Source organism: Heloderma suspectum, chromosome 3 (assembly GCF_057233095.1).
Source record: "Heloderma suspectum isolate Gila_16-S chromosome 3, 16-S_ref, whole genome shotgun sequence".
Classification (NCBI taxonomy): Eukaryota; Metazoa; Chordata; class Lepidosauria; order Squamata; family Helodermatidae; genus Heloderma; species Heloderma suspectum.
In genome coordinates this window covers 88,503,947-88,529,162 of record NC_139460.1, presented here as the reverse complement: position 1 = coordinate 88,529,162, position 25,216 = coordinate 88,503,947, and the positions used below count along the sequence as shown (strand labels likewise).

General features: G+C 40.4%; 1 protein-coding gene across 5 annotated transcripts in view; it reads right to left on the bottom strand.

Moving 5' to 3' along the window:
• DYRK1A (dual specificity tyrosine phosphorylation regulated kinase 1A) overlaps nt 1–25,216 on the bottom strand; it is a 149,760-nt gene that overhangs the window by 54,179 nt on the left and 70,365 nt on the right. For 2 of the 5 annotated variants that reach the window (XM_084843710.1, XM_084843711.1), the window contains exon 3: nt 21,850–21,976. The exons of the other annotated variants lie outside the window; for them this stretch is intronic. In XM_084843710.1, coding sequence (XP_084699836.1) covers nt 21,850–21,976 — 127 coding nt within the window. The remainder of the gene's footprint in view (nt 1–21,849; nt 21,977–25,216) is intronic. 5 annotated transcript variants of the gene reach the window in all.

The following is a 25,216-nucleotide window of genomic DNA, read 5'->3' as shown; positions in this document are numbered from 1 at the left end:
AAATAGGGCAGCAAGATTGTTAACAGGGACTGGCCTGCGAGCTCATATTACGCCAGTACTTTTCCAGCTGCACTGGCTGCCAGTCCATTTCCGGGCCCGATTCAAAGTGCTGGTGTTAACATTCAAAGCCCTTAACGGCTTGGGGCCAGGTTACCTGAAGGATCGCCTCCTCCCATATGTGCCTGCCCGGACCTTAAGATCATCATCAGCGGCCCTTCTCCGTGAGCCCCTGCCAAAGGAAGTGAGGCGGGTGGCTACTAGGAGGAGGGCTTTTTCTGTTGTGGCACCCCGGCTCTGGAATGAGCTCCCTAGTGAGGTTCGCCTGGCGCCTACATTGTACTCCTTTCGGCGCCAGGTGAAGACCTTTTTATTTTCCCAGGCATCTTAGCTTTCTAAATTTTTATCTTTGCTGTTTTAAATCTGTATTTTAAACTCCTGCACTGCTGCTAGGTTTTATTGTGGTTGTATTGTTATATTGTGGTTTTAATGTTCTATATATTTTAAATTGTTTTATTGTGTGTTGTTTGGTTTTAATTTTTGTGAACTGCCCAGAGAGCTTCGGCTATTGGGCGGTATAGAAATTAAATAAAATAATAAATAAACAAGGTCAACAATATAACATGGATGCAAAAACTAACCACTAACAGGTACAAGAGTTAAAACTACACGACAGAGATTAAAATAGTGGATCTTAAACTCTAAAATACAAAAATACTTTAAAAGCTTGGGAGAACACAAAAGTGTTATCTTGGCACAGAAAAGATAGTGGTGTAAGTGCCAAGTGAGTGCCACCTGAAATGCTCAGCTGGGTTAGCATTCTAGAGTAGAGAGTGAAGGGGCCCACTGGAAAACCCCTCTCTCTCATTACCACCCTCTGAGTGTCAGAATGACAGGGCACTTGAAGAAGGGATTCTGATTATGACTTCAAGGCAAGGGTGTTGAACCTCTTCCAGCCCAAGGGCTGAATTCAATTCCTACTGGTGGGCAGGGCTAAAAACAAAGGGGAAGGGCCAAAATGCCCAGGTCCAAAGCCACATAGAGCATTATAGGTCAAAACAGGCACTTTGAACTGGGATGGGAAACAAATCAGGAGCCAGTGCAAGCAACAGTAGGATCACAAAGCCTGATTCCAGTTAGAACTCTTGCTGCCGTATCTTGTACTACCTAAAGTTTCTGGATCATCTTCAAAGGCAGACCCACGTACAATTTATTACAGTAATCCAACAATGTGAAATGGGTGTTCTATATTATTCCCATTTTATTAATTTTCAGTGAGAGCTGAAGTGGCCTGATAACTTGTCTAAAAGTTCAAAATATTTTTGCAATGATTCAACTGCCATAAAACAAGAGGAAGTCATGGGATAAAGAATTTAGAAAAATAGGGGGTAAAAAACTTGTGCTCACAATCTCTAGATCTTCTCTGATTCTAAGCAGACATCACTCATACAATCTCATGGCTACTGGCAGTGGAAAGGGGTAGATACTGACATCTTTACTGATATCTAGGTTTCTGTACTACATAGTGTGCACATGCAAAACATAGTTACAAGTCCTTAAAATTGATTATAAAACTAAGAGTCATTATATTATTAGAAATTTATACTTCTTTAGCAGACACAGACACAAATTTAGGAAAACCTGAAACCATCAGCTCCAGAATGCTTTGTACATATCTGTGACATGAATGTGAAATTCTACATATAGAAAGACCAAATGTGGAGGGTAAAATCCAATTGTGTTTGTTCGTGGATCTCCCCCCCCCCCCACACACACACACACACCGCTAGCCCTCCATCTCCCACGAAATCTGCTCTGGAATATTGGGGGACCATCCAAAGCAGATTTTGAGGGCAGGCAGGAGGCTGCAGAGGAGCGGATCAAGGTCAGCTTGATGTAACCCTAAATAGCTTCTCCTTCAGTTGTTTTATAATAAGATTAATTATTAATGTTTTAATACAGTATAAATTAAAAGTAGACTGGAAAATAAAAAATAAGTTTATTTAACTGCTATAGTTTTTAATATTTAAACTGGAATAGTTCAACAACAGTTTTTTTCTTTTAAAAAGTGATTTAAAATAAAATCTGAAATTTAATAGAAACAGATCATAACCAAGTGTACATTTATGTCTTAAAACTAAAACCCTGACACTGTCACACACACACACACACACACACACCCCAGTTATCAAGCACAGGTACTGCAATCCTATACATCTCTACTCAGAAATAGGTTCAATGGGTCTTATTCTTAGGTAAATGGGTAGAGATTGCAGCCCAAATTAAGGACTGCTTTCCTATAAAAGAAAAAACATGGGGAAAACATATGCCTTTTAAAGTTATGTATTATAAATATGTGACAATAAATCATGTATTTATAATAGGCTTGACAGTGAGGATCAGGATCTGGCAAGTCATTAAAGGCAATAGAATCCATCCCTTATCTTTAGGAGATATGATCCTGTATCTCACCAGGAGCAGCCACTGAGCTCGTCAGGAAATTTGGACTTTCTTTTTACGTCCATTAAGTACATGACCTTGGGAATACTCAGTTCTCAATTTATGAATATTTAAGATTCTGCCTACCAACCAATTTGACATTTTGTCTTCTGGAAAAACAGTGACCTACCCAGAAACTATCAGCCTTTGCTTCTGGAAAATTATGGGCAGTGGTCCGCAAATTGTAGTCTTGCTCAGGTTTCGTATGTGTAAAGAAATGGAAAAAAACAGAAATCCAAGTTTTCAAATGAAATGGCATTTATGTATTGTGTTGTGTGTAATTAGTGTCTAGTTATTATCTAGTTCAGTTTAACACAAGTCATAAACGAAGAATAAGGGCACAAACCATCTCCTCAGGAGTGCATCACAATAAAATCTTCCCTCTATTCCCATGTGACTCTCAGCTGAGCATGCACCACAGCACACTGGTCATTACTTTCAAATGGAAGACCTGTACGCAGCTCTCATTAAAAGTAATAGCTAGCACACTGTGCTGTACACTCAGACAACAGACAACCAGGGAAGGAGGAATGAGAGCTTCACTAGAGATGTAACATTTCCAGAAAGTCTGAAGCCATTGGGGGTGGGGTTGTTCCCCAGAACCCCCCCCCTCAAATTTTTGGGAAAATGTAAAAATATACAATACTATTTGTAAAGAGCATTTATACATACATACATACAAATGTTCTTTACAAATCTAAAGTCATTAATTACTCTTAATTAATTTTATGAGCAAACAAATTACTTCGTTTACTCATAACATTTTCATTAAAAATAAAAATATTTAAAAATAAACTCAGTTAATAAATTTGTCCTTATTGTCTGAATAAACAATACTTTTAAAATTAAGACACAAAAGATGTTAATTTTATAAGCAAACCAATGTCTGACCAGGGGGAACTTCAGCAAATAGTCCCTGAAACATATGAATCATCCTAAAAACTGGAGGCCGAGGGAGGCTACTGTACAACACCTGTTCCTTTTTGTGAGGAACTGGTTGGAGTGGAGTTTAGGGAAATCTGCTCTGAAGCAAATGCTATTGAGAGTTTATTTAGTTGGGAAAGATGCTCTAACAAGCCATGGGGAACAACTCTAGGTTGTCTCTTCCCAACAACCCACAATTCCGGGTTCAGACATCATACGAAACAACCCAGGGATGGAGTGTCCCCGGGTTGTTTAGCTCAATGGGAGCAGGTGAGAGCCAGCCCGCTCACTCACACCTGCTCATTCACGACTACCCAGAGTTAAACAACCCATGGGTAATTGTGACACGCAAACCAGGCCAATGTGAGTTCTTCTATTTATTAACAAACTCGCATACGCGACGTTATCGCCAACGAATTCTACGCGGCTTACAACAAAATGCAGTATAAAGGTCCTAACTGGCTGAAAAACAACATCTTTAATGGTTAGGCAATAAAATTAGATAACAATTCATACAAACAAAAAGACAGATATACAGAATTGACTTAAAAGTTTCCTATCTGCACTGCTAAGAAATGCATACTGATCACTTATTTAACCATATTCGGTTTGGGACCTTCATTAGCATGTACTGACTCCCCAAGTTTTCAAAGGAACAAGCTTCCTGGCATTTTCTTTTAAAATAAGAGAAGAGCAGCCTTGTTTCTACAACAGGAACACAATGCCATACTACAGCTCTTCACAGGTATGCAATTTAGAAGCACAACAGAGTGAATTGAATGCACTGCATTATCCAGCAAGATCTAAGCCAACCCCCTCCCCATTTAATTTTTAAAAACTGTTTAATTTTATAACTTAATTGCAAGATTGAAAAAACACACACCCTCTTTTGAGAAATGCTTCTGAAGTCAACCATATATTACAATTTCACAAAGGAACTGGAATTTTCTCAACAACTGTTTCAAGTGGTTACAGTATTACAAACTTTGTTCTATCATAATTTAATTATGGAAGATCAATGACATTATTTTCAGTTTTTCAGTCTTTCAAATAGCAGGAGACTGATTCTGTACATAATACAAACACAGAGGAATGCTTTTAGGGGGAGGGGGGAGAGGTATTTGAATGTGTTGTTGTTCAGTCGTTCAGTCCTGTCCAACTCTTCGTGACCCCATGGACCATAGCACGCCACGCCTTCCTGTCCTGCACTCTCTCCCAGAGCGTGCTCAAGTTCATGGTATTTGAATAGGGAAGTTCAAAATGGTACTGCCAAGGGTCAACATTCATGATGTTTCAGAATACTGCCAAGGGTCAACGTTCATGACGTTCCACCAATTTTCAGCTTTGGAGAATTTGACTACGTTAGGTAAAATAACAGAATTTCCCTTCCCTAATACAGACTGAAATGTTGAATTTTTAAATTAGATCTATTAATGTTGTGATGTTACATTTTGGTGGTCTAAGAAACTTGAGGCAGTTACACCAATCTAGACTCCTTGCATGTACAGGAGAGCTCAATTCATTGCAATGCCAAGGAAATGCCAAATGCACATCCCAGTGTTAATGGAATGCATTCATGTTCACCACCAATGGCTTATTGCATTAGAATGCCTATAGAGCTTTGGATAAGTGTAGTTCAAATGAACTGAGATGTGCTTTAGTCCCGCTGACTGAGTCCACAAAAATGCCTAGCCAACCCGCTATATTGTTGGCTTGGCTATATTCCATTCAACACCATACTGTGAAAGAGTGCTGCAAATTAATGCGTAGTTCCATTATGCAATTGCATTTCCAACATCAAACACAATCAGACTTTAACTCCTTTACTTCTAGTGATATATCCAAATTGATACGTCTGTGATGCACCCCAAAATCCAAGCAACTTCACTACTTTAAAAAGCACAAAACTATGGGTAAATACTACTAATGTGGGCAAATCTACATGTCACAATTTGGTTCTTAAATTAATACAGGTATCGTTATATTATCTCCCAGTAAGAAAGTGCTTTTTACTGGGAAAGTACTTTTGCCTGGGGTGTCAGTCTGTGTCATCAGCAGCAAACTAAGACTGGAAATTTTAATGAAATCAACATTAATGAAGTATGTAACACATATAAGAAACAAAGGAAAACCAAAAGCCTCTTCTTGAAAACAGCCACCCTGTGCACCTTGGTGCTTGTGATTCTAACCTTTATGTGTTCATGCCCTCATTGGATGTTGTGATTCCTCCCTATACAAAACAGTAAAGAAATTGAGAAGAAAAACACCTCAAATCCTGCAGCACCTGGAAAGTCCACCATGGTCTGCCTGCCTGCCTCACTTTTACAAGTACAATTCAATAATGCTTTTTCTATTCAACTAGACAGAACTTCTGGGCATAAATAATCATCACAGACATTAAAAGAATGTCCTTTTGACATTATTTCAATTTGGGGAAAACCCTCCCCCACACAATGGCAAACTTCGTAATGGCAAAATTGTTTTAAATTGTTAATGTTTATTTGTTGTGAGTTGCCTAGACCTTTTATAAGAGCATATGTGGGATTTAAGTATTTTAAAATAAAGAAATAAATCATATTTGCTTGGACCTCGCATTGGCTTTCAGTATCATTGACCATGGTATCTTTTTGGACAGAGTGTTGGAGGTACTGCATTGCTGGTCCTCCTGCTATTCGAATGACCGATACCAGAAGGTAGTGCTGGGGATTATTGCTCTGTCCCTTGGCAGTTATGCTATCAGGTTCCACGGGTTCTATTTTATCTTCCATGCCGTTCTTCATCTACATGAAACCACTGGAAGTTATCCAGAGATGTGGGCTGAAGTGTGAGCAATACGCAGATGACATCCAACTGTATCTCTCCTTTTCATCAAATCAGGTGAGGCAGTAGATGTTCTGAATCAGTGCTTGGGTTCAATGGACTGGATGAAGACCAATAAACTGAGACTCAATCCAGACATGACGGAGGTGCTATTAGCAGGTGGTTCATCTGCCCAGATGAGTGTTGTTCAACCTGTTATGGGGGGGGTGAACTCCCCTAAATGATTAGGTTCATGGTTTCGAGGTGCTCTTGGATCCAGCATTATCACTGGAGGCACAGGGAACCTTGATGGAATGGAGCACCTTTTATCAGCTTAGGCTGATATATGAACTATGATACTATCTGGACAGAGATAGTTTAGCTACAAGTTATCCACACTCTGGTAACTTCTCATTTGGATTATTGCAATACATTCTATGTGGGGCTGCCTTAGAAAATTGTCCAGCAACTTGCTGTCCAAAATAGGGAGGCATGATTATTTAGAGGGACTGGCATATATGATCACATTATGCCAGTGCTTCATGAACTGCACTAACTTCCAGTCTGTTTCTGGGCCCAATTCAAAGAGTTTATATTAGCCTTCAATGCCCTGAAAAGCTTGGGGTTAGGTTACCTGAAGTACCATCTCCTCTCATATATACCTGCCCAAACCCTAAGATCATATTCAGAGGCCCTCCTCCAGTGCCCCAGCCATATGCGGTGAGTGGCTACTAAGGAGAGGGCGTTTTCTGTGCTGGCACCCAAGTTGTGAAATGCCTTTCCCAGAGAGACTTGCCTAGCATCTACATTGTGAAGACCTTTTTATTATGTCAGACTTTTCCCCCGCCCCGCCAGGTTTAAAAATTGTGTTACTGCTTTTTAGATCTCAGACTGCTGCTGGTTTTTACTTTGGTTTGATTCTATTTCAGATTTTTAGGTTTTTACATTGTTTTATTGTGTTTCTATACTGAATTGTTTTAAGTTTTATTTTATTAACTGTAAGACCACTTTGGCTATTGGGCAGTAGAGAAATGTAGTACATAAATAAAACCGACACACACTGGTTTTGGACTGCTCTGTTCCATTTAATCAAACTATTTTGCATATTCGTTATGACACAAAAGTAATAATTGAAATGTTCTCAGCTAAAAAATTAAGAATATGTTGTACAAATATTTTGTAACATCATAGGTTTAATACTAGTACAAAGCAAGAAAGATGTCAGTCATCGACTGAAAGTTTAGAAGGGAAAGCAGGACAAGTAAAAATGTGATGTATGGCTGGCTAGTACATATATGGGGTAGTTGGAGGTGGCAGAAGAAAGCAGAGTTTAGAGTGACTTCTATATTATGGGGAAACGGCCTGCATTTTCTGAAAAGAACTGTTGAACTGGATATGTTTTGAATACCCATATAATTATATATCTGAAATGGACTTAATAATTTTCCAATAACAACTGTATTCAAATATATAAAAATAGCATCTGCTTTACACAGCTTTGTAAGCACTTGTTGCTGTCGTTTTAAGTACCCCAGGTTTTAATATTGCATTAAGATTCTCAGATACAATAAGCAATTTTCTTAATCTGATATCCATAAATACTAGCAAGATAAAAGTATAATAACCTTCTCCCTGGAAAGCACAAACTTCTAAACACAAAATCCTATAAAATGCACATTTAAGAGTAAACATTTTGTCAGCATAAAAATCCTAGCGTAAAGATTTAAATATTTCTGTTTTCATTGTAAGAGAAATTAAATCCTTATTTCTACTTCTGTTCTAAAATCTGTGTCTGCCTGCAGTGAGTGGAAACTGCTGCAGATCATTAACTACTCATTTATCAATGTCTCTCACCAGGCAACACAATGCAGCAGAACAGCACACAGAAACCACCCTGAACCCCAGCAACAGCAGCTAATTAGCATAGCCTACCACTAAAACGACACCATATGATTGGAAGAGTTAGTCAGAGAGCTGGCCAATCAAAGCAGGTTATGCAAATAGCAAGCTTTAGTTGCCAGGGTAGAGCTGCTGCTCATTGTCCAATAGAAAAACAAGCAATAAACAAGAAATGAAATTGAGCTTTGTCACATTTTCAAGTGGTTGTTAACACTTTCAAGTTTAAAGCAAAATTAGCCACAACTGCACAGGATTAGAATAATGTTCTACATTTCACCCTGAAAGAAAGGGCAGGTAAAGGAAATAATGCTACACAAGAATTTGAGCTAAGTACTGTATTAGGACTTAAATTTCTTTTCACAACATAGCTGTATTTAGCACGTTTGATTTAAAATATTGCTGGATATTCTAGAGCATTTAATTACTCTCAACAGTGTCAACATGCTTTCTAATAATTATTAAGATGAATAAAGCACTTAAACCTAAGGAAAGCAGGGGAGAAATAGAGATCTGTGGCTTCTTCTTTTGAGAGGAAAAAAAACTATTAAAATATCAGAAAGCATGCATGCTATTACACTGCTTGCAATGCACTAAAACACAATTAGGATTTTGTTATCACCTCTTTATGAGATGGCAAAATGTTGATATGTAAAGATAAGCAAAAATGCATTGTTGGCTTGAAGTGCAAGTATCAAAACATGTCAAGCAAAAACATGAATGAGCTTACAAATGTAGATATATTTCTATATACATGTACATATGCACACAAGTATTTAAAACATGATTGTGTCCATCCGTAGTTCTTACAAATCTTATCTGAACTTCAGAAAATGATACATTTCTCTCAGAAAGTACCCCCCCCCCCCCGCAAATCTTATTACCAGCTACAAATATCAACTCTTAAAAGTGAGAAATGTTACAAGAATAAATGCAATGCAGCTGCAGTTAGGCTAAAACTCAAGTGATCTTTAGATGTTTTAATAGGTGTTTTTAAAAGCAAAATCTGGGAGCAGTCAAAATATCACTGAATCACTGAAATTCACATCACCATGTCTGATGACCTCCCCCTCTTTTAAATACATGTGAAACATATCAGCGAGTTATAGAAACTGTGTAAAAACAGGTGCTGCATAATTGTGAGAGAAATACATAAATATCTTAAACTTTTTGATGGAACACTCTGTGCGCCTCAGAAGTTTGCACATACCTACATTGGTCCAGATGGCAGCACTGCGTTCAGTAAGTGACAGGGGTACACAGTCTGTATTTTGTTACAAGCCCAAAGTTTCAGAAATTATGTTGAGAATTTGGAAGCAGGTTCATTCCCAACCCACCCCCACACACGTGTACATATACATGTGTGTACACACACACGTACACACACACACACCAATTTTATTTTAGGACTAATGTCAACAGCAATATAATATGGATTTTGGAATTTTTCTTATGGCCAACACATTGCCCTTGCTTTCTGTATAATTTAAACTGGCACCTTTCCTCCACCGCCACCCCCCCCCACACACACACACACATGGGGGGGGGGAGATCTTAACAACTAACAATTGGCATTCAGCGTTAGTTTTAAGCCAGGCTTCTAGCCCTTACTATCAGAGAGACCGTGTTAGAAATTATGCAGGTAGTGTCTGCAAAGGATCCCATGACAACATCTAGATTCTAGTACATCTGTGACCTATGTGCAGGGCTCTATAGAGTGTCTCGCTACTTCAGAAGCAGCAAGAGGCTGCTCAGCCTCCGCAGGAAGGAATTGTAATTCAATAGCTACCCTAACCCCTTTCCCCCCGCCAGCAAAAAATGGGGACAAGAACCCAAAGCACTAAGACAGGAGGTATGTTTCTTGTCTCAGTGCTACCACAGCTCTCCCACATGCAAACCACCTATTCCACCATTTGCAAACAGCTAGCACAGATGGAAGAACAGAATGCAGAGGTGCTGCTACATTCCTAACCATACACAGCCTGACTGTAGGCCAAGGAGATGCTTAAACTTCAAATGGAGAATTATGCTGTAAACATACTTCATATTTCATCATGAATTATCAACCTTCAAGTCAGACATTATAGTGTGTGTGGTATTCCACATCTTTCCTGGCTCTTTGAAAATTGTTGAAGTAATTGACTTAGGGTTCATCCTTGAAATGTAGAATATTCTCCTGAATGTGTGCACCAACTTTCATCCCAATTTCTGAATTCATGGCAGATACTGCATTGTGCTGTGTCTTGCTTTACCTCCCCACTCTGAACACAGGTAGAAGGAGGATTGTACTGGTATTCAAACATGAAACATGGAATTCACATGGCCTCTCATTGCTCAACAATTAATATTTATTTTAACAAAAGTAACTGTTATTCTTTTGATACAATTCTTTTTACATGATCAAGGGAAGCCTGAAATGATGGTGTTTGGTAGTTCAGTCAATCCAGGAGATGTGATGTTGTTTGTCCTGGATAGAATCACTGAAAGAGGAGGTCTGCACTGGTTATGTCATGCTCTTGGACTTTGCTTTGCTACTAGAAGGTCATTTTATGGCAGTGATCAGAAGTGGTATTTACCAGTTACATCTGGTATGTCAGTTTATCCCCTCTCCTCAGAGAAAAGGATCTTGCAAGAGAGCTTTGGCTATTGGGCGGTATAGAAATGAAATAAACAAACAAACTCATTCATGCCTTAATAATCTCTAGGACAGATTACTGACTACTGCAGAAAATGTTTTGGAAATTTCAGCTGGCACAAAATGTGGTAGTGCGTCTCTTTGCAGGGGTCCAAAGCAAGCAAACAAACTGCATTGGTTGCCAGTGTATTTCAAGTCATGATTCACGGTGCCGGCAATGATCTAGAAAGGGTAATAATGGCCAACATAGTTTAGGCCAACATCATTGAGACAACATTTTCTCCTTATAAATCCACATCCCAGTCCTTTGAGATTGTCTGCTACTGACCCAACTAGCAAAGGGGGAAGGACAGAGGACAACCCAATCTTCCCACTCTTGGAAGCTGAATCGGTCAGGGCTCAAAGGTAACATTTTCTGATATAATTCCCTAACAAAAGAGACACCTGCCTGATTCATAGTAACCTGCCTATGCATTAAGGTCTTCAGAGGAAGCCCTTCTCCGAATACCATCAGTGGGAGAAATACACTATGCCTCGGGTCCCCCACCAGGCTCCCTGCCCAACTTGATTTTTTAATATTTTAAAAGTTTGTTTAATTTTTAAAAAGTAACTGGAAGGCTGGCATGTTGCAAAGCAAAGTGCCAGCCTCCAGAGCTGCTCCATTTCCAAGAATGAAGACCCCTGGATACATTCTTAGAAAATAAAAATGGCGGTTGGCTGCAGCCCAGTACTTTGTTTTGAAGTGCACCTTGCATGAAGTAGGTGTTGGAGCACAAACCTGTGGGTTCAAAACAATGGTTTTGTGTTTTGGAACTCAGAACAAACATCTGCCTCGTACTTTTAAACATTTAACATTTTAAAAGTTCTAAATTAAATTTAATTCTTAAAATGTTATTGTGTTTTTGTTTGATTGCTTGTTGAATAGGAATTGTTGTGGTTTGCTTTTTAATTTGTAATTATATGGGTTTTATATTGTTTTTGCTTTCAAATGTTATGTACACAGCCCTGGGATCCCTTGCAAATGAAGGATGGGCTATAAATTCTATAATTAATAAATAAATAAGAGGATTTATACCCTGCCCTTCAATCAAAATTCCCAGGCCAGCTTACAGAATTCCAAAACATAGTGAAACAATATATAAAAATATACTTAGGGCGGTACATGTAAGCCTCCAAACTCAGAGGCTTACGTGTATCCAATGCAGAGTGGGAGGCACCTTGTGCCTCCTCCCGCACTACATTTAAGCTAGACAGGGAATTTTGCCCATCTACCGGATGCTTTGAGGAGCAGGGAGGGAAGGGGGCTGGGGCAGCAGTAGCAAAAGGTGTAAGCCAGCTGCCCTGATCTCCTCCCTTCCCCACCCCCAGGAACACCACCTTTCCCCAGTCTCCGTGCTACGTTTACCAAGGGTGGAGAAGGAGCCAGTGTGGTTCTCTCGATGCCAGCTACAGGGGGGAGGAGGTGGGGAGCATGGTTTCCTGGCTCCAAGTCCGGAGCACTGTCTTCGAGCTTGGATCCAGGTAACTGAACAATCCGATGTCCCCCAGATGCTGTCTAGGGGACATAGGATTGCCCCCTAAAAGAAGCTCTCTCTCTCTCGCTCTCTCTCTCTCTCTCTCTCTCTCTCTCTCAAAACACCAGTAAAATTGAATTAAAAGGCCTGAGAAATTAAGGTGGTCTGTGATCGGGGATTAAAGTGACATTAAAGTAGGGGCCAGGCAAATGTCCCTGGGGACTGCATTCCAACATCAGGGTGCTATCACTGTGAAGAAGGCCCAGTCCCCAGTAACCACCTGCTGTTCCTCAGTTGGCAGGGACAATCAAAGATGGGGGCTTAAGACAGTATACAGATAGGCACGAGTGGTGGTGACAGGCAGTCTTTCAGGTATTCCAGTCCCAAACCATAAAGGGCTTTAAAGGTAAAGATCAGTGTACTAGGAGCTATTGCAGTTGATGAAGCACCAGTGTGATATCACAAAACCCAGTCTCAGTTCAGAATACAACTGCTAATTTGCTAGCTGCGGTACCCAAACTGCTTTCAAAGGCAGCCCTACATATAATGCCTTACAGTAGTCTAATCTGGAGGTTACCAAAGCATGGATAACTGAAGAAAAGTTCTCTCTGTCCAGGTAGGATGCAACTGGTGCACTCCATGCAAAACAGAAGCCATTTGCCCCTCCAGTGACAAAGATGTATCAAGGAGCACCTCCGAACTATGAACCTGGTCCTTCAGATGAAGAGGAACCACATCCAAAATGGGATGAACATCATGTTCAATATTCATTCAAGAAAGCAATTAAGAACTTATTTTGCCTGACATTTGGTAGACAGCTGGAGACTTAATGTATTTACTGGTTTTAAGCTTTGATGATGTTGTCACTTTGGGGTGTTTTTAATTGCATTTTATGCTGTTTTAGTATGTGAAATTTGTAAGCCTCAGTAGTCCAGTTTGGACTGTCGTTCCAGGCTTCACAAACCATCATTTATGAAAAGCCAAAAAAGAATGCTGGGGCCCAGCACTCCTCCCTCTCCCTTCTTGTGCTGCTTTGGGGTTATGTTTCTGCCTTGTATTAAGCCAGAGTTCGCCTGACTTATTATCCTGGCTTAACTGACATTAAGCCAGGGTTTCTTGGTTCTGACATTACCAGGAAACTCGTGCTTAATACACACCACAAATGAAGCACTGAAGTGGTACGCAAGGAGAAGAAAGGGAAGGGGCAAAAGAGGAACACTCGGTCAAGATGCTCCTTCCCAGCTTCACAAACCACTGTTTATGAAGCTTGGAACAATAGTCTGACCTGGGCCACCAAGGACATCTCTGAAAGGAAGGGTATAAATCATATATGTCATAAATGATATTGCACAAATCTACAAATCTAAAACTCTTTATCCAAATTTTAAACTCACATCTAAAGAGATACCATTCACTGCTAACAAAAGACAAGTTCCTTTTATTTTAGATATTATTACTAGGGGAGGAGGCAGCAACCCGAAGAAATTAAAGCAAGCCATTTCTCGCTCGTAAGATACATAGACTCAAGATGTATTTAAACAGTTGGTAGAGAAAGAAATTGAAAGTATTTACCCTATCAATGTACAGCAGCCATGTCAAACCATTACAGTAAGAGCTAACAGGGAATGAATACATCATGTGTAATACCTGCATTACAGAAAAAACTGCTTAAAACATAGCATTGCATAATTGTGGCAAGCATGTTGTGCATTATATATAGTCTTGTCCATTGAAGGTTTTTATGATAGCTGTACATTAAAAAGATCATCCTTCAAGCTCCATCCACTTAAATTAACTCTTGTTAACATTCTACTTTTCGATGTGAAGCACTCTCATCTTCTGTTCTTTTCAGTTCTCCTTCCCACTTCCTTCTTGGCTGTGTTCACACATAAAGCTAAACCATAGTTTAATGTTACGTACACAAGGAGCCTTGAGTCTGTGCATTCCCCCCTGCTTCTCCAACATAGCTCCAAGGAAATTGGAAGCTTTTGTGGTCTCTCATTATGTTCAAACCCAGACAAGCTATGGATAGTGCTAACTACAGTTTATTGAAACGAATTGTGGTGAATTACCCTGGTTTGTTTCAATAAAGCATAGTTAGCACTAGCCAATGGTTCAGACAAAATGAAAAATTGTGGTTAGTTGAAAATGGAAGTGAAAGCTTCAGATCTCTTCCTTGAAGTGTGCCAAAGATGGGAGAGGGAAGCACAAGAGCTTGAGGCTTGTGTATGTAGTGCTAAACTAACATTTAGCATTATGTACGAACCAGGCCAATGTCTTTCTATATTATACTGTGATGCTGCAGGCACAATCTTGTCTACTTTTGCCTTTCAGCAGTATAAAATTACTACTATTATTATGTATTAAAAATAAAATGCTATTGCAATGCTCAATTCTTATGCACAGAAGCCTATATAGTTTTCATATTCCCCTCTACTGATGATTTGAATTTATGCCCCTAATCATATTAATAATACAAGTATTACAGCATTGCCCTTGTATGGCTACCTACTTTATATGCACTTAGGAAAAAAAGTGTAATTTAAACTTAGCCAAAGGAAGTAACTGGGGTACAAAATGGTACTAACTGAGGAGTAAAGTTCCTTGGAACCGGTCTAAAAGAAAAGGCTTTTCACAATAGGTATGCAATTTAATGACTATTTCTTGCTGGTTATTTTGTTCAAATTTTCTAAGTTTTTACATTAGGGTGACCAGAACGGACTGCCAGATTCCATTTTCTAGTCCAGGGTCCCCAACCTTTGGGGGTCAGTGACCACATTTGGAATTTTGAGAGTTATGGGCACTATCATAAAATTGTTGCAATGGGGGCTTGCCCATTCACAAAATGGCTGCCATGGTGGGCATGGCCAGTCACACATTTCCCATAAGGCAAACTGATGAGACTAAAAGAAAAGTAACCTGCCCAAGAACCTAAGCACAAGGCAAAAGTGGGGTCTCAACTCCAAAACACAACATCACTCATTTGAACCTGCTGTTTGCTGCTACAACACCCATTTCACAGAAATCAAATTGATGTGGCTCAGGGACAAGTAGTTTGACCAAGAAACTGAGCTCAAGGCAGAGGTGAGGTCTGAGCCCCAAATGCTAGATCGCATATTTGCCCCCACAAAGCTCAATAAAATACCTATTTCTCAGAAAGCAAACTGATGATGCTTATAGATATACACCACACACAAACACTCAGAGACATTCTTTGTAATAAAGGTGATGCTGGAAGGCGGCACTTCACTTTGTAGGATACCAGCCTCCCAGTTATTTTTATTTTTTAAGTATTTATTGAGAAAGTATACAAGTACAAAACACCTATAGCATATATGTTATTTTTAAAATAAAAAACAAATCTTTAAAACTAAAATAAAAATCAGGAGGAGGAGGAACCATGCAGGCACCAAACCCATGAGCACCATCTTGGTTACCCTGGTTCTAGTCCATTAATGCCATATGGAGGTCTCACTAGTAAACGCCTCCTCTTTTTCTTCCTCCCCACTGCCTTGCTTACACTTCTAAAGAAAATTATTAGGCTGCTGAGTCCCTTACAGTGGATCTCATCCTCACTTGTTTTCCTGCTGTAACTTTATGTCCCTTGTAGAACCAGATTTCCAATATGCCATAGAATAGACCATTCAAGTGACTTCCTGCTAGTGTGCATAGCTGCTCAGTCCTTTGATTTTTTTTACTACTCTGTCAATCATTATATACACAAATGTATGTTCAATAATGTTTTTCCCCTCAGATAACTAATGGCATTGAAGCTCGTTGTTGTTGTTCAGTCGTTCAGTCGTGTCCGACTCTTCGTGACCCCATGGACCATAGCACGCCAGGCCTTCCTGTCCTGCGCTCTCTCCCGGAGCGTGGTCAAGTTCATATTCATTGCATCGGTGATGCTATCTAGCCATCTCATCCTCTGCCGTCCCCTTCTCCTTTTGCCTTCGGTCTTTCCCAGCATCAGGGTCTTTTCCAGAGAGTTTTCTCTTCGCATTAGATGGCCAAAATATTTGAGCTTCAGCTTCAGCATCTGTCCTTCCAATGAGCACTCAGGGTTGATTTCCTTTAGGATGGACTGATTTGACCTCCTTGCAGTCCAGGGGACTTGTAAGAGTCTTCTCCAGCACCACAGTTCGAAAGCATCAATTCTTCAGCGCTCAGCCTTCCTTATAGTCCTACGTTGCTACTGGGAAAACCATAGCTTTGATTAGATGGACCTTTGTCGGCAAGGTGATGTCTCTGCTTCTTACTATGCTGTCTAGGTGTGCCATAGCTTTCCTCCCAAGGAGCAAACGTCTTTTAATTTCATGGCTACAGTCACCGTCTGCGGTGATCTTGGAGCCCAAGAAAATAAAATCTGCCACTGCTTCCATTTCTTCCCCTTCCATATGCCAGGAAGTGATGGGGCCAGATGCCATGATCTTCGGTTTTTTAAGTTGAGTTTCAAACCAGCTTTTGCACTCTCCTCTTTCACCCTCAACAAGAGGCTCTTTAGATCCTCTTTGCTTTCTGCCATTAGGGTGGTATCATCTGCGTATCTGAAGTTGTTGATAATTCTCCCGGCAATCTTAATTCCAACCTGTGATTCATCCAACCCGGCGTTTCTCATGATGTACTCTGCATATAAGTTAAATCATCAGGGTGACAATAAGCAGCCTTGTCATACTCCTTTCCCAATTTTGAACCAATCGGTTGTTCCACGTCTGGTTCTTACTGTTGCTTCTTGACCCTCGTACAGGTTTCTCAGGAGACAGGTAAGGTGGTCTGGTACACCCATCTCTTTCAGAATTTGCCACAGTTTGTTGTGATCCACACAATCAAAGGCTTTTAACTTTAACAGCATCATCTTTTAGGATTTTAAATAGCTCAGCTGGAAGACTGTCATCTCCACTAGCTTTGTTGTTAGTAATGCTTCCTAAGGCCCACTTGACTTCACTCTCGAGGATGTCTGGCTCACGTTCAGTGACTGCACTATCATGGCTATCAGGGACATGAAGATCTTTCCTGTATAGTTCTTCTGTGTATTCTTGCCACCTCTTCTTAATCTCATCTGCTTCTGTTAGGTCACTGCCTTCTTGGTCCTTTATCATGCCCGTCTTTCCACAAAACATTCCCTTGAGATCTCCGATTTTCTTGAAGAGATCTCTAGTCTTTCCCATTCTGTTGTTTTCCTCGATTTCTTTACATTGTTCATTTAAGAAGGCCCTCTTGTCTCTCCTTGCTATTCTCTGGAACTCTGCATTCAGTTGGATATATCTTCCCCTTTCTCCCTTGCTTTTCGCTTCCCTTCTTTCCTCAGCTACTTGTAAAGCCTCACCAGACAGCCACTTCGCTTTTTTGCATTTCTTTTTCTTTGGGATGGATTGAGTTGCTGCCTCCTGAACAATGTTACGGACCTCCGTCCATAGTTCCTCAGGCACTCTGTCTATCAGATCTAATCCCTGAAATCTATTCCTCACCTCCACTGTATATTCATCAGGGATATGATTGAGGTCATACCTGAATGGTTTAGTGGTTTTCCCTACATTCTTCAATTTAAGCCGAAATTTTGCAAGAAGCAGCTCATGATCTGAGCCACAGTCAGCTCCAGGTCTTGTTTGTACTGACTGTATGGAGCTTCTCCATCTTTGGCTGCAAAGTACATAATCAATCTGATTTCGATATTGACCATCTGGTGATGTCCATGTGTAGAGTCACCTCTTGTGCTGTTGGAAAAGAGTGTTTGCTATGATCAGCGTGTTCTCTTGACAAAACTCTATTAGCTTTTGTCCTGCTTCATTTTGTACACCAAGGCCATGCTGGCCTGTTATCCCGGTTATTTCTTGACTTCCTACTTTAGCATTCCAATCCCCTGTGATGAAGAGGACCTCTTTTTTTGGTGTTAGTTCTAGAAGGTGTTGTAGGTCTTCAGAGAACCGTTCAACCTCAGCTTCTTCGGCCTCAGTGGTTGGGGCATAGACTTGAATTACTGTGATGTTGAATGGTTTGCCTTGGATTCGTACTGAGATCATTCTATCGTTTTTAAGATTGTACCCCAGTACTGCTTTTCCCACCCTTTTGTTGACTATAAGTGCTACTCCATTTCTTCTAAGGGATTCTTGCCCACAGTAGTAGATATAATGGTCACCTGAATTAAATTTGCCCATACTTGTCCATTTTCGTTCGCTGATTCCCAAGATGTCGATGTTCAATCTTGCCATCTCATGTTTGACCACCTCCAGCTTACCTTGATTCATTGATCTGACATTCCAGGTTCCTAAACAATATTGTTCTTTACAGCATCGGATTTTCTTTTCACCACCAGACGCATCCACTGCTGAGTGTCCTTTCCTCTTTAGCCCAGCCGCTTTACTCTTTCTGGTGCTACTTGGAAATACCCTCTGCTCTTCCCCAGTAGTATATTGGACACCTTCCGACCTGAGGGTCTCATCTTCCGGCGTCATATCTTTTAGCCTTGTGATACATTCCATGGGGTTTTCTTGGCAAGAATACTGGAGTGGGTTGCCATTTCCTTCTTCAGTGGACCACATTTTGTCAGAACTCTCTGCCATGACTTGTCCGTCTTGGGTGGCCCTGCACGGCATAGCTTATGGCTTCACTGAGTTACGCAAGCCCCTTCGCCACAACGAGGCAGTGATCCATGAAGGGGCATTGAAGCTCAGACCTTGTTAATAGTACATTTCAAGGATTCAGTCTTATCTTCCCTGGAACCTGAGAACAACTAATTGTCAAGATCTAAATATCACTTATAACACATAATTCACTTTTTCCAATTTGAGTTTTCCCATGCTGGTGCTTATGTAGCCAAAACTGCACTACCCACACACAAAATGGAGGGACCAACAAAGTCAGCGTAACCCCAAGGTTTTCATATGCTCAAAAAACCTTTAGAAAAAAACTCTAAGGGGGAGAATCCCCAAACAATTCATAAGAACTCAACAGCACAGAATGATGAGAGATCAAGAGGGGAAAGAAACCTGACCATCGGGTGAGAAGGAAATGGAATGGAATGAAGTGGCTTGAAAGGGAGGATAGAAACATGGATGGAAAGCACCATCACATTGTCTGGATAGGTCACTTCCTGATTCACACAGAGAAGTTATTTTTAAATGTCCCCAGGGATGGAACTGAGAGCTACCCATAGAATCAATGTAGAAATCAAAGATTCTAATGTAGCTGGGACTGGGTACAAGTGTGTCAGAGCCGGAAAAGCAGGAAGGAAAACCCAACTCATTCACAAAACTACACAAAACATTTTAAAAATAGGCAGACAAAGTTGTCAACAATAGAACATAGATAGGAACCAGCAACGCAGGGATAAGAGGGAAAAGCCTATGAAGCCCTAGCTACCTACTCAACATGTGCCTATGAGGGCATACCAGACAAAATGCACAAATGGAGGTGGTAGGAACACCTACAAGGATGAGTATTTATGGCAAGTAAACATTACTTTCTTTACTAAGAGTCCAGATAACAGTCTAGTTGGGATGTACAGAAATGTCTAGGGTAGGGCTCCCAATATACCAGGTCACTCTTCTGAGAACCCTGCATTCAAATGCACATGGGACATGGCCCACTTTATAGTGTCTGTTGAACATGTGTACTATTGCCCAAATTGCTGCATTACAAATCTACTTGATAGGGGACATTTCCCTCAAAAGCTTCTATAGTAGATGCCCCCTTTACCAAGTGAACTGTAATTCCAGACCACAGAGCCTTCCCTAGTGCCTTGCAGACACTATAAATCTCTTTTAGTCACCTGGAAAGAGAAGCCCTGGAAACCTTCTTTCCACAGAACACATAGATTACAATTACCTAATGCCATATGTCCTATCCATGTAGAACCTTAGGGCCTTATGTTTAATTCTGTGCCACTCAGATTCCGTGGAAAGCACAGAGTTAGGGCAAAATTAGCAAGATACAGGTGCTATGAAATACCTAGTTAAAACTAGGTATTTCATAGCATAAAAGCAATATCTGAGCACTAACATATCTCTGTGAAACATACATTACTCCAATGGAATAGTTCTACTCTGGTACCAATGTATACAGTCCATTGTTTAGTTCACAATCCCAAACTGAAAAAAAAGCTTCACAGAACATTAACAGATTTGAAACCTTGATAGCAAATAAGACAACAGCATAATATCATTTCTACAAAAGTGTAATACCTAGGCTACAGATAGGTTACAAAAGTATAATATCACTTCTCTAGGAGGATACTCCTAGGACCAACAAACTAGAACAAAACCTTTTATTTGTTCAAAAATGTGCAACAGACATTGGAACCTCTCATACCACAGATGTATGGTCTGGAATTTGGACCTCTGTCCCTTTTACATCTTTCTCAGTCAACATCAGAGAAATGACATTCATATTTTGTTTTTATTTAAAGCATTTCTATACCACCCTTCAATTCAAGATGCCCAGGGTGGTTTACAACAACTAATAAACACACAGAAAGGTAGTGCTAAAACCTATCACAGCAAAATACATCAAAGCTTAGAAACCTAGAGAAATAAAAAGGTCATTGCCTGGCATCAAAAAGACATTAGTGCAGGAACCAAATCAGCCTCCTTTGGGAGAGTTCCACAAGCAACATGCCACAGTGAGAAGGCCCTCCCTCCTGTAGTAATTAGCCTCACTTCAGATAGCAGGGGAGGGCCTCCGAACAAGATCTCAGTGTAGTGGCAAGTTGATGTGGGAGAAGTAAATTCACTAAAATATCTAGGTCCCAAACCATGTAGTTAAGGTAACCACCAGCACTTTGACTTCTGTTCAGAAAAAGATCTGAAGCCAACAGAGCTCTTTAAGCAGTGGTGAGATGATTCCCAATGTCTGATCCCATTACTGCCAATGACTGTGTTCTGCGCTAAAATGGAGTTTCTAGGCAGTCTTCAAAGGCAGCCTCACATACAGCATACTGTAGTCTAACTTGGAAGTTACCAGAGCATGGATAACCAAAGCATAGATAAGTGCAGGCAGGCACTCTCTATCCAGGGCAGGTTATCGCTAGTACAGCAGCCTCAGCTGGTGAAAAGGTGCTCGGTGACACGGAGGCTTCTTGGGCCTATAGAAACAGAACTGGGCCAATGAACACCTTTGTACTGCAAACCTGATCCATACAACACCTTCCAGAACAGGTTGAACACCACTTTCCTGGACAGATGCATCACCACCAACAGTACTACCATCTTGTTGGGATTGAGTTTTTTGGGGGGAGGGGGTGGCCCTCATTCAGCTCATCACTGCCTCCAGGCAGTGATTCAGTATTTCCAGTCTTCAATACTTCCAGGGAGCAATTCAGCATTTCCACTGCCTCACCTGAGTCAAATGTAAGGGAGAGAGTGGAATGTCATCTGTATATTGATGACACCTGACCCTGCAGCTCCAGACAGCCTCACTCAGTGACTTCATGCAGACACTGAAAAGCACAGGGAACAAGATGAAACGCTGTGGGATCCCATAGCATAGGTGCCATGGGGTAAAACAGAAGTCCCCCAGCACCACCTTCTGGAATCAGCAAGAGTGGAATAACTGACCCAGTTCCCAAAGCAGAAAGTCTAACTAGAAGGATACCACAGTCGATGGTACTGGAAACTGCTGAGAGATCCAGGAGAATTAGAAGAGTTGCATTATGCCAAGCTCCTTCTGATGCATGTCCTTCATCGGGGCAATCAAGGCAGTTTCTGTGACAAAACCAGGCCTGCAATCAGATTGAAATGGATCCAGATAATCAGTTTCATCCAAGATTATATCCTAGATGATACTTACTGCCAACAAGATTCTGTGTCCCTGCATTTGTTCCAAACTGTGCTAGTAGAAACTGGGCCTATCCCAAAATATAAATATATTGGGCATGGATATATTAGAACATTTAGAATAAATTCAGGATAATATATCCCTCTAGGGAAGGAGTGGGCGGCAGATAGATCAGGATCTATTGGCAGATCTCTGAATGACTTGTAGTAGAACAATAGAGGTTTCTGATTCCCAATAATTTCACAACAGCAAATTAAATTGAAAGTTTAAAAAAACCTCTGCTATGGCTGGCCTTGTGCTAATCATTTATCTCTTAGACTCATGCTTCTCACATCTAAAATATGAGCAGTAATTGGTTGCCTTTGACCAGGTCTTTGTGCTGCTCTAGTAGCCACTTTGAAAATTTTGTGTTGTGTTGGAAATCCTGATCTATAGCAATTCAGGCATATATTTGTATTTGCATGTACAGTGTATGGCTCATGAGTTGCAGTAACTGACTCCAGTGCTCCCATCCACCCATCATTTTGCACTTGGCTCTGTTTAGTGGACCTTGGGGTTCTAATTTTTAAAAAGTAGATTGCACAAGCCCAAAGACCACTGAAGTTTAACTGCATACTGCTGTATTAAGGCATAAAATATCTTATTGGTCTATTAACAAATATCCAGTAGAATAATATATACATAACAGCTAATATATTTGCTACCATATATTATCTATATACAAGACGTTGACAATGTTATAAGCTCCATTACTAGTTTTGTAATTGTTTTGCACTATTTGTTTTAGTAATTATATTATTTTTAAAAACTACAAAATTTTAAATATAGAACGTTTCATTACTTTATTTTGATATTTATAAATAGTCCTTTATGAAAAGATGTCACAACAGTGAATAATACATATAACAAAAAGGGCCATACACAACCACAAATTGCAATAAAAACAATAGCATTAAAAGGCAGTAATAATAAAACAAGACAGACTGCCTAGCTTAAAATACCCAGGCAGAAAACAGAAAAGTTTCGACCTAGCCTGAAATTATTACAAGGTTGGTGCCAGTTGTACCTCCATGGGGAGGGTGTTCCACAAATGGAGCACCATAACAAATAAGGTTCTTTCTCTAGTTGTCAAACAACTAGTAGAAGGCATCCTGAGAAGAGCCTACCCTGCAGATCTTAAGACACAGGCAAGCTGGTATAAGGAGAGGCATTCCTTCAGGTACGAGTCTCAAGCCATTCAGGGCTCTACAGGTAAACACAATCTATAACTTGGGCCTGGAAACAAATAGGAAACCAGTGCAGCTCCCTTAGAATTGGTGTAATCCCATCTTGTTGCACCCAACATTCTAGCAGCCACATTCTCCACTACTTGAAGTTTCTAGGTCATCTGCAAGGGCAGGCCCAAATACAATGTATTACAGTAGTTCATTAATGGACAAGGCCCCAACTCCAATACCAGCCAAGTTCATGTGATAGCCATTAACAGGACTATCTTCAGAGTAGGCTCCCTAAGATTTCAAAGAGACGGCCTGAAAGCACTTGTGAGCACCCCATTTAAATTCCAAGTGGGGAATCTATGGACCTGGAAAAGGTTCCTCAACACAGCCTACTTGAAAAACCTGCCTTTTGCTGGTACACCACCTAGTACCTGACAATCCCAAAACCTGTCTATCAACTCCTCTTCCAGGCCATCCTGAGAATGTATGAAATATAATTGTATCCTCACCTATCAGAATGTTTAGATATAACAGCTTTTTCAACTGGCTTGTACCAAATTTTCCTTCTCAATCTCTGTGTGTTTTGTGTGTGTGTGTGTTTTGTGTGTGTGTGTGTGTGTGTGTAAGCATGTAGACACATACCATGAAATGAATGCTGCTCACAGGAATGATAGGTGCCACTTCAGCTTAAATAAATTAATAGGTTTTTGCATCCACACCACTTGCAGAGCACAATAAAGTCACTCTTACTACCTTCTTGACATAGAAATTAAAAAAAAAAAAAAGGACTGAAGCTTAGTTAAGAATTTCTAACAGCCTCAACTTTGGTAATATTTAGATATTGCCCATAAATCAGTGTTTTCTTATCTTTTCATTAAAACTGATTAAAACTTGGCTCTTACCTTGAAAGGCTTTATTTATCTAATGTTTTATTTTTCATCTCAAAAGCTTCAGTTTTCACAGCTCACTGTTTATCAACACCACCCAGAGAAAATCTCATCCATGTATTCTGTGTTAATAAACCTGGCATAAACTATCACCAGCACTTACTCACATCCCCATTTCACTCCTGAGCATGAACCAGCATAAAAAAAAAATCCCTTGCCAGTCCCTAAACAACTTGATTACGATAATGTGGCCAAAGGGTGTTAAGAAGTTGCCAATATGTATTTATTGACTGGGATATGGGCCCACCCACCTCTGCCCAGTCACAGTTGCGATTAATATTTCTATTATCATAAACAGAAGTTTTTGATCACTGTAACTGATAATAATTACAACAGCAATGTATGCTACCCCATGGAGAAATTATGCTGACAAATCTACTCTCTCCAAATTCAAGGCAGTTTCCATGGAATTTCTAGACAAAAGCTAAATTCCACTGAAACTAAATGGCATACCAATGCCCCAAGGCTCTCTGATTAGCTTGGCATCACTAGGCCTTTGAACAAGGCTGTAGGCCCTAGTGTGCACTGACCATGTGAATACTGAAGCTTCATGGTGGCCTTGAATGCTTCAGTGCATGAGCACTGCTAGGCAATGGGAACAATAATTCTCATGATTCCATGTCATTACATGAACTCACTACACAACTGCACAAGGCATTTGTGGCTTCTGATAAAGCCCAGGGCCAGCACAGCCCCTCCCTAATACCCTTGGCCTTCCAAATGACTTTACAGGAACACCAGGGCATAATGTCCAAGGTTCACAGTAAGGCTTCTATGAAATGGGACACACAATCCAGGACCAGATTTAACTGTGGTTACGTTTTGATAAATCCCATTCCCTGCCGTTCCAAATTCCGTCATATGTTCCACATAGGCAAACCTCCAATACACTACAAAATTATGTTTGGGGAAGAATTCTGCAGCAATCCTTTATTCAGTATCCTGAGAGACTGCATTTGGCTTGGCCAAACTGGCTAAGCAAGCCTGAATGAAAAACAAAGACTGCACCTCAATGAAGAC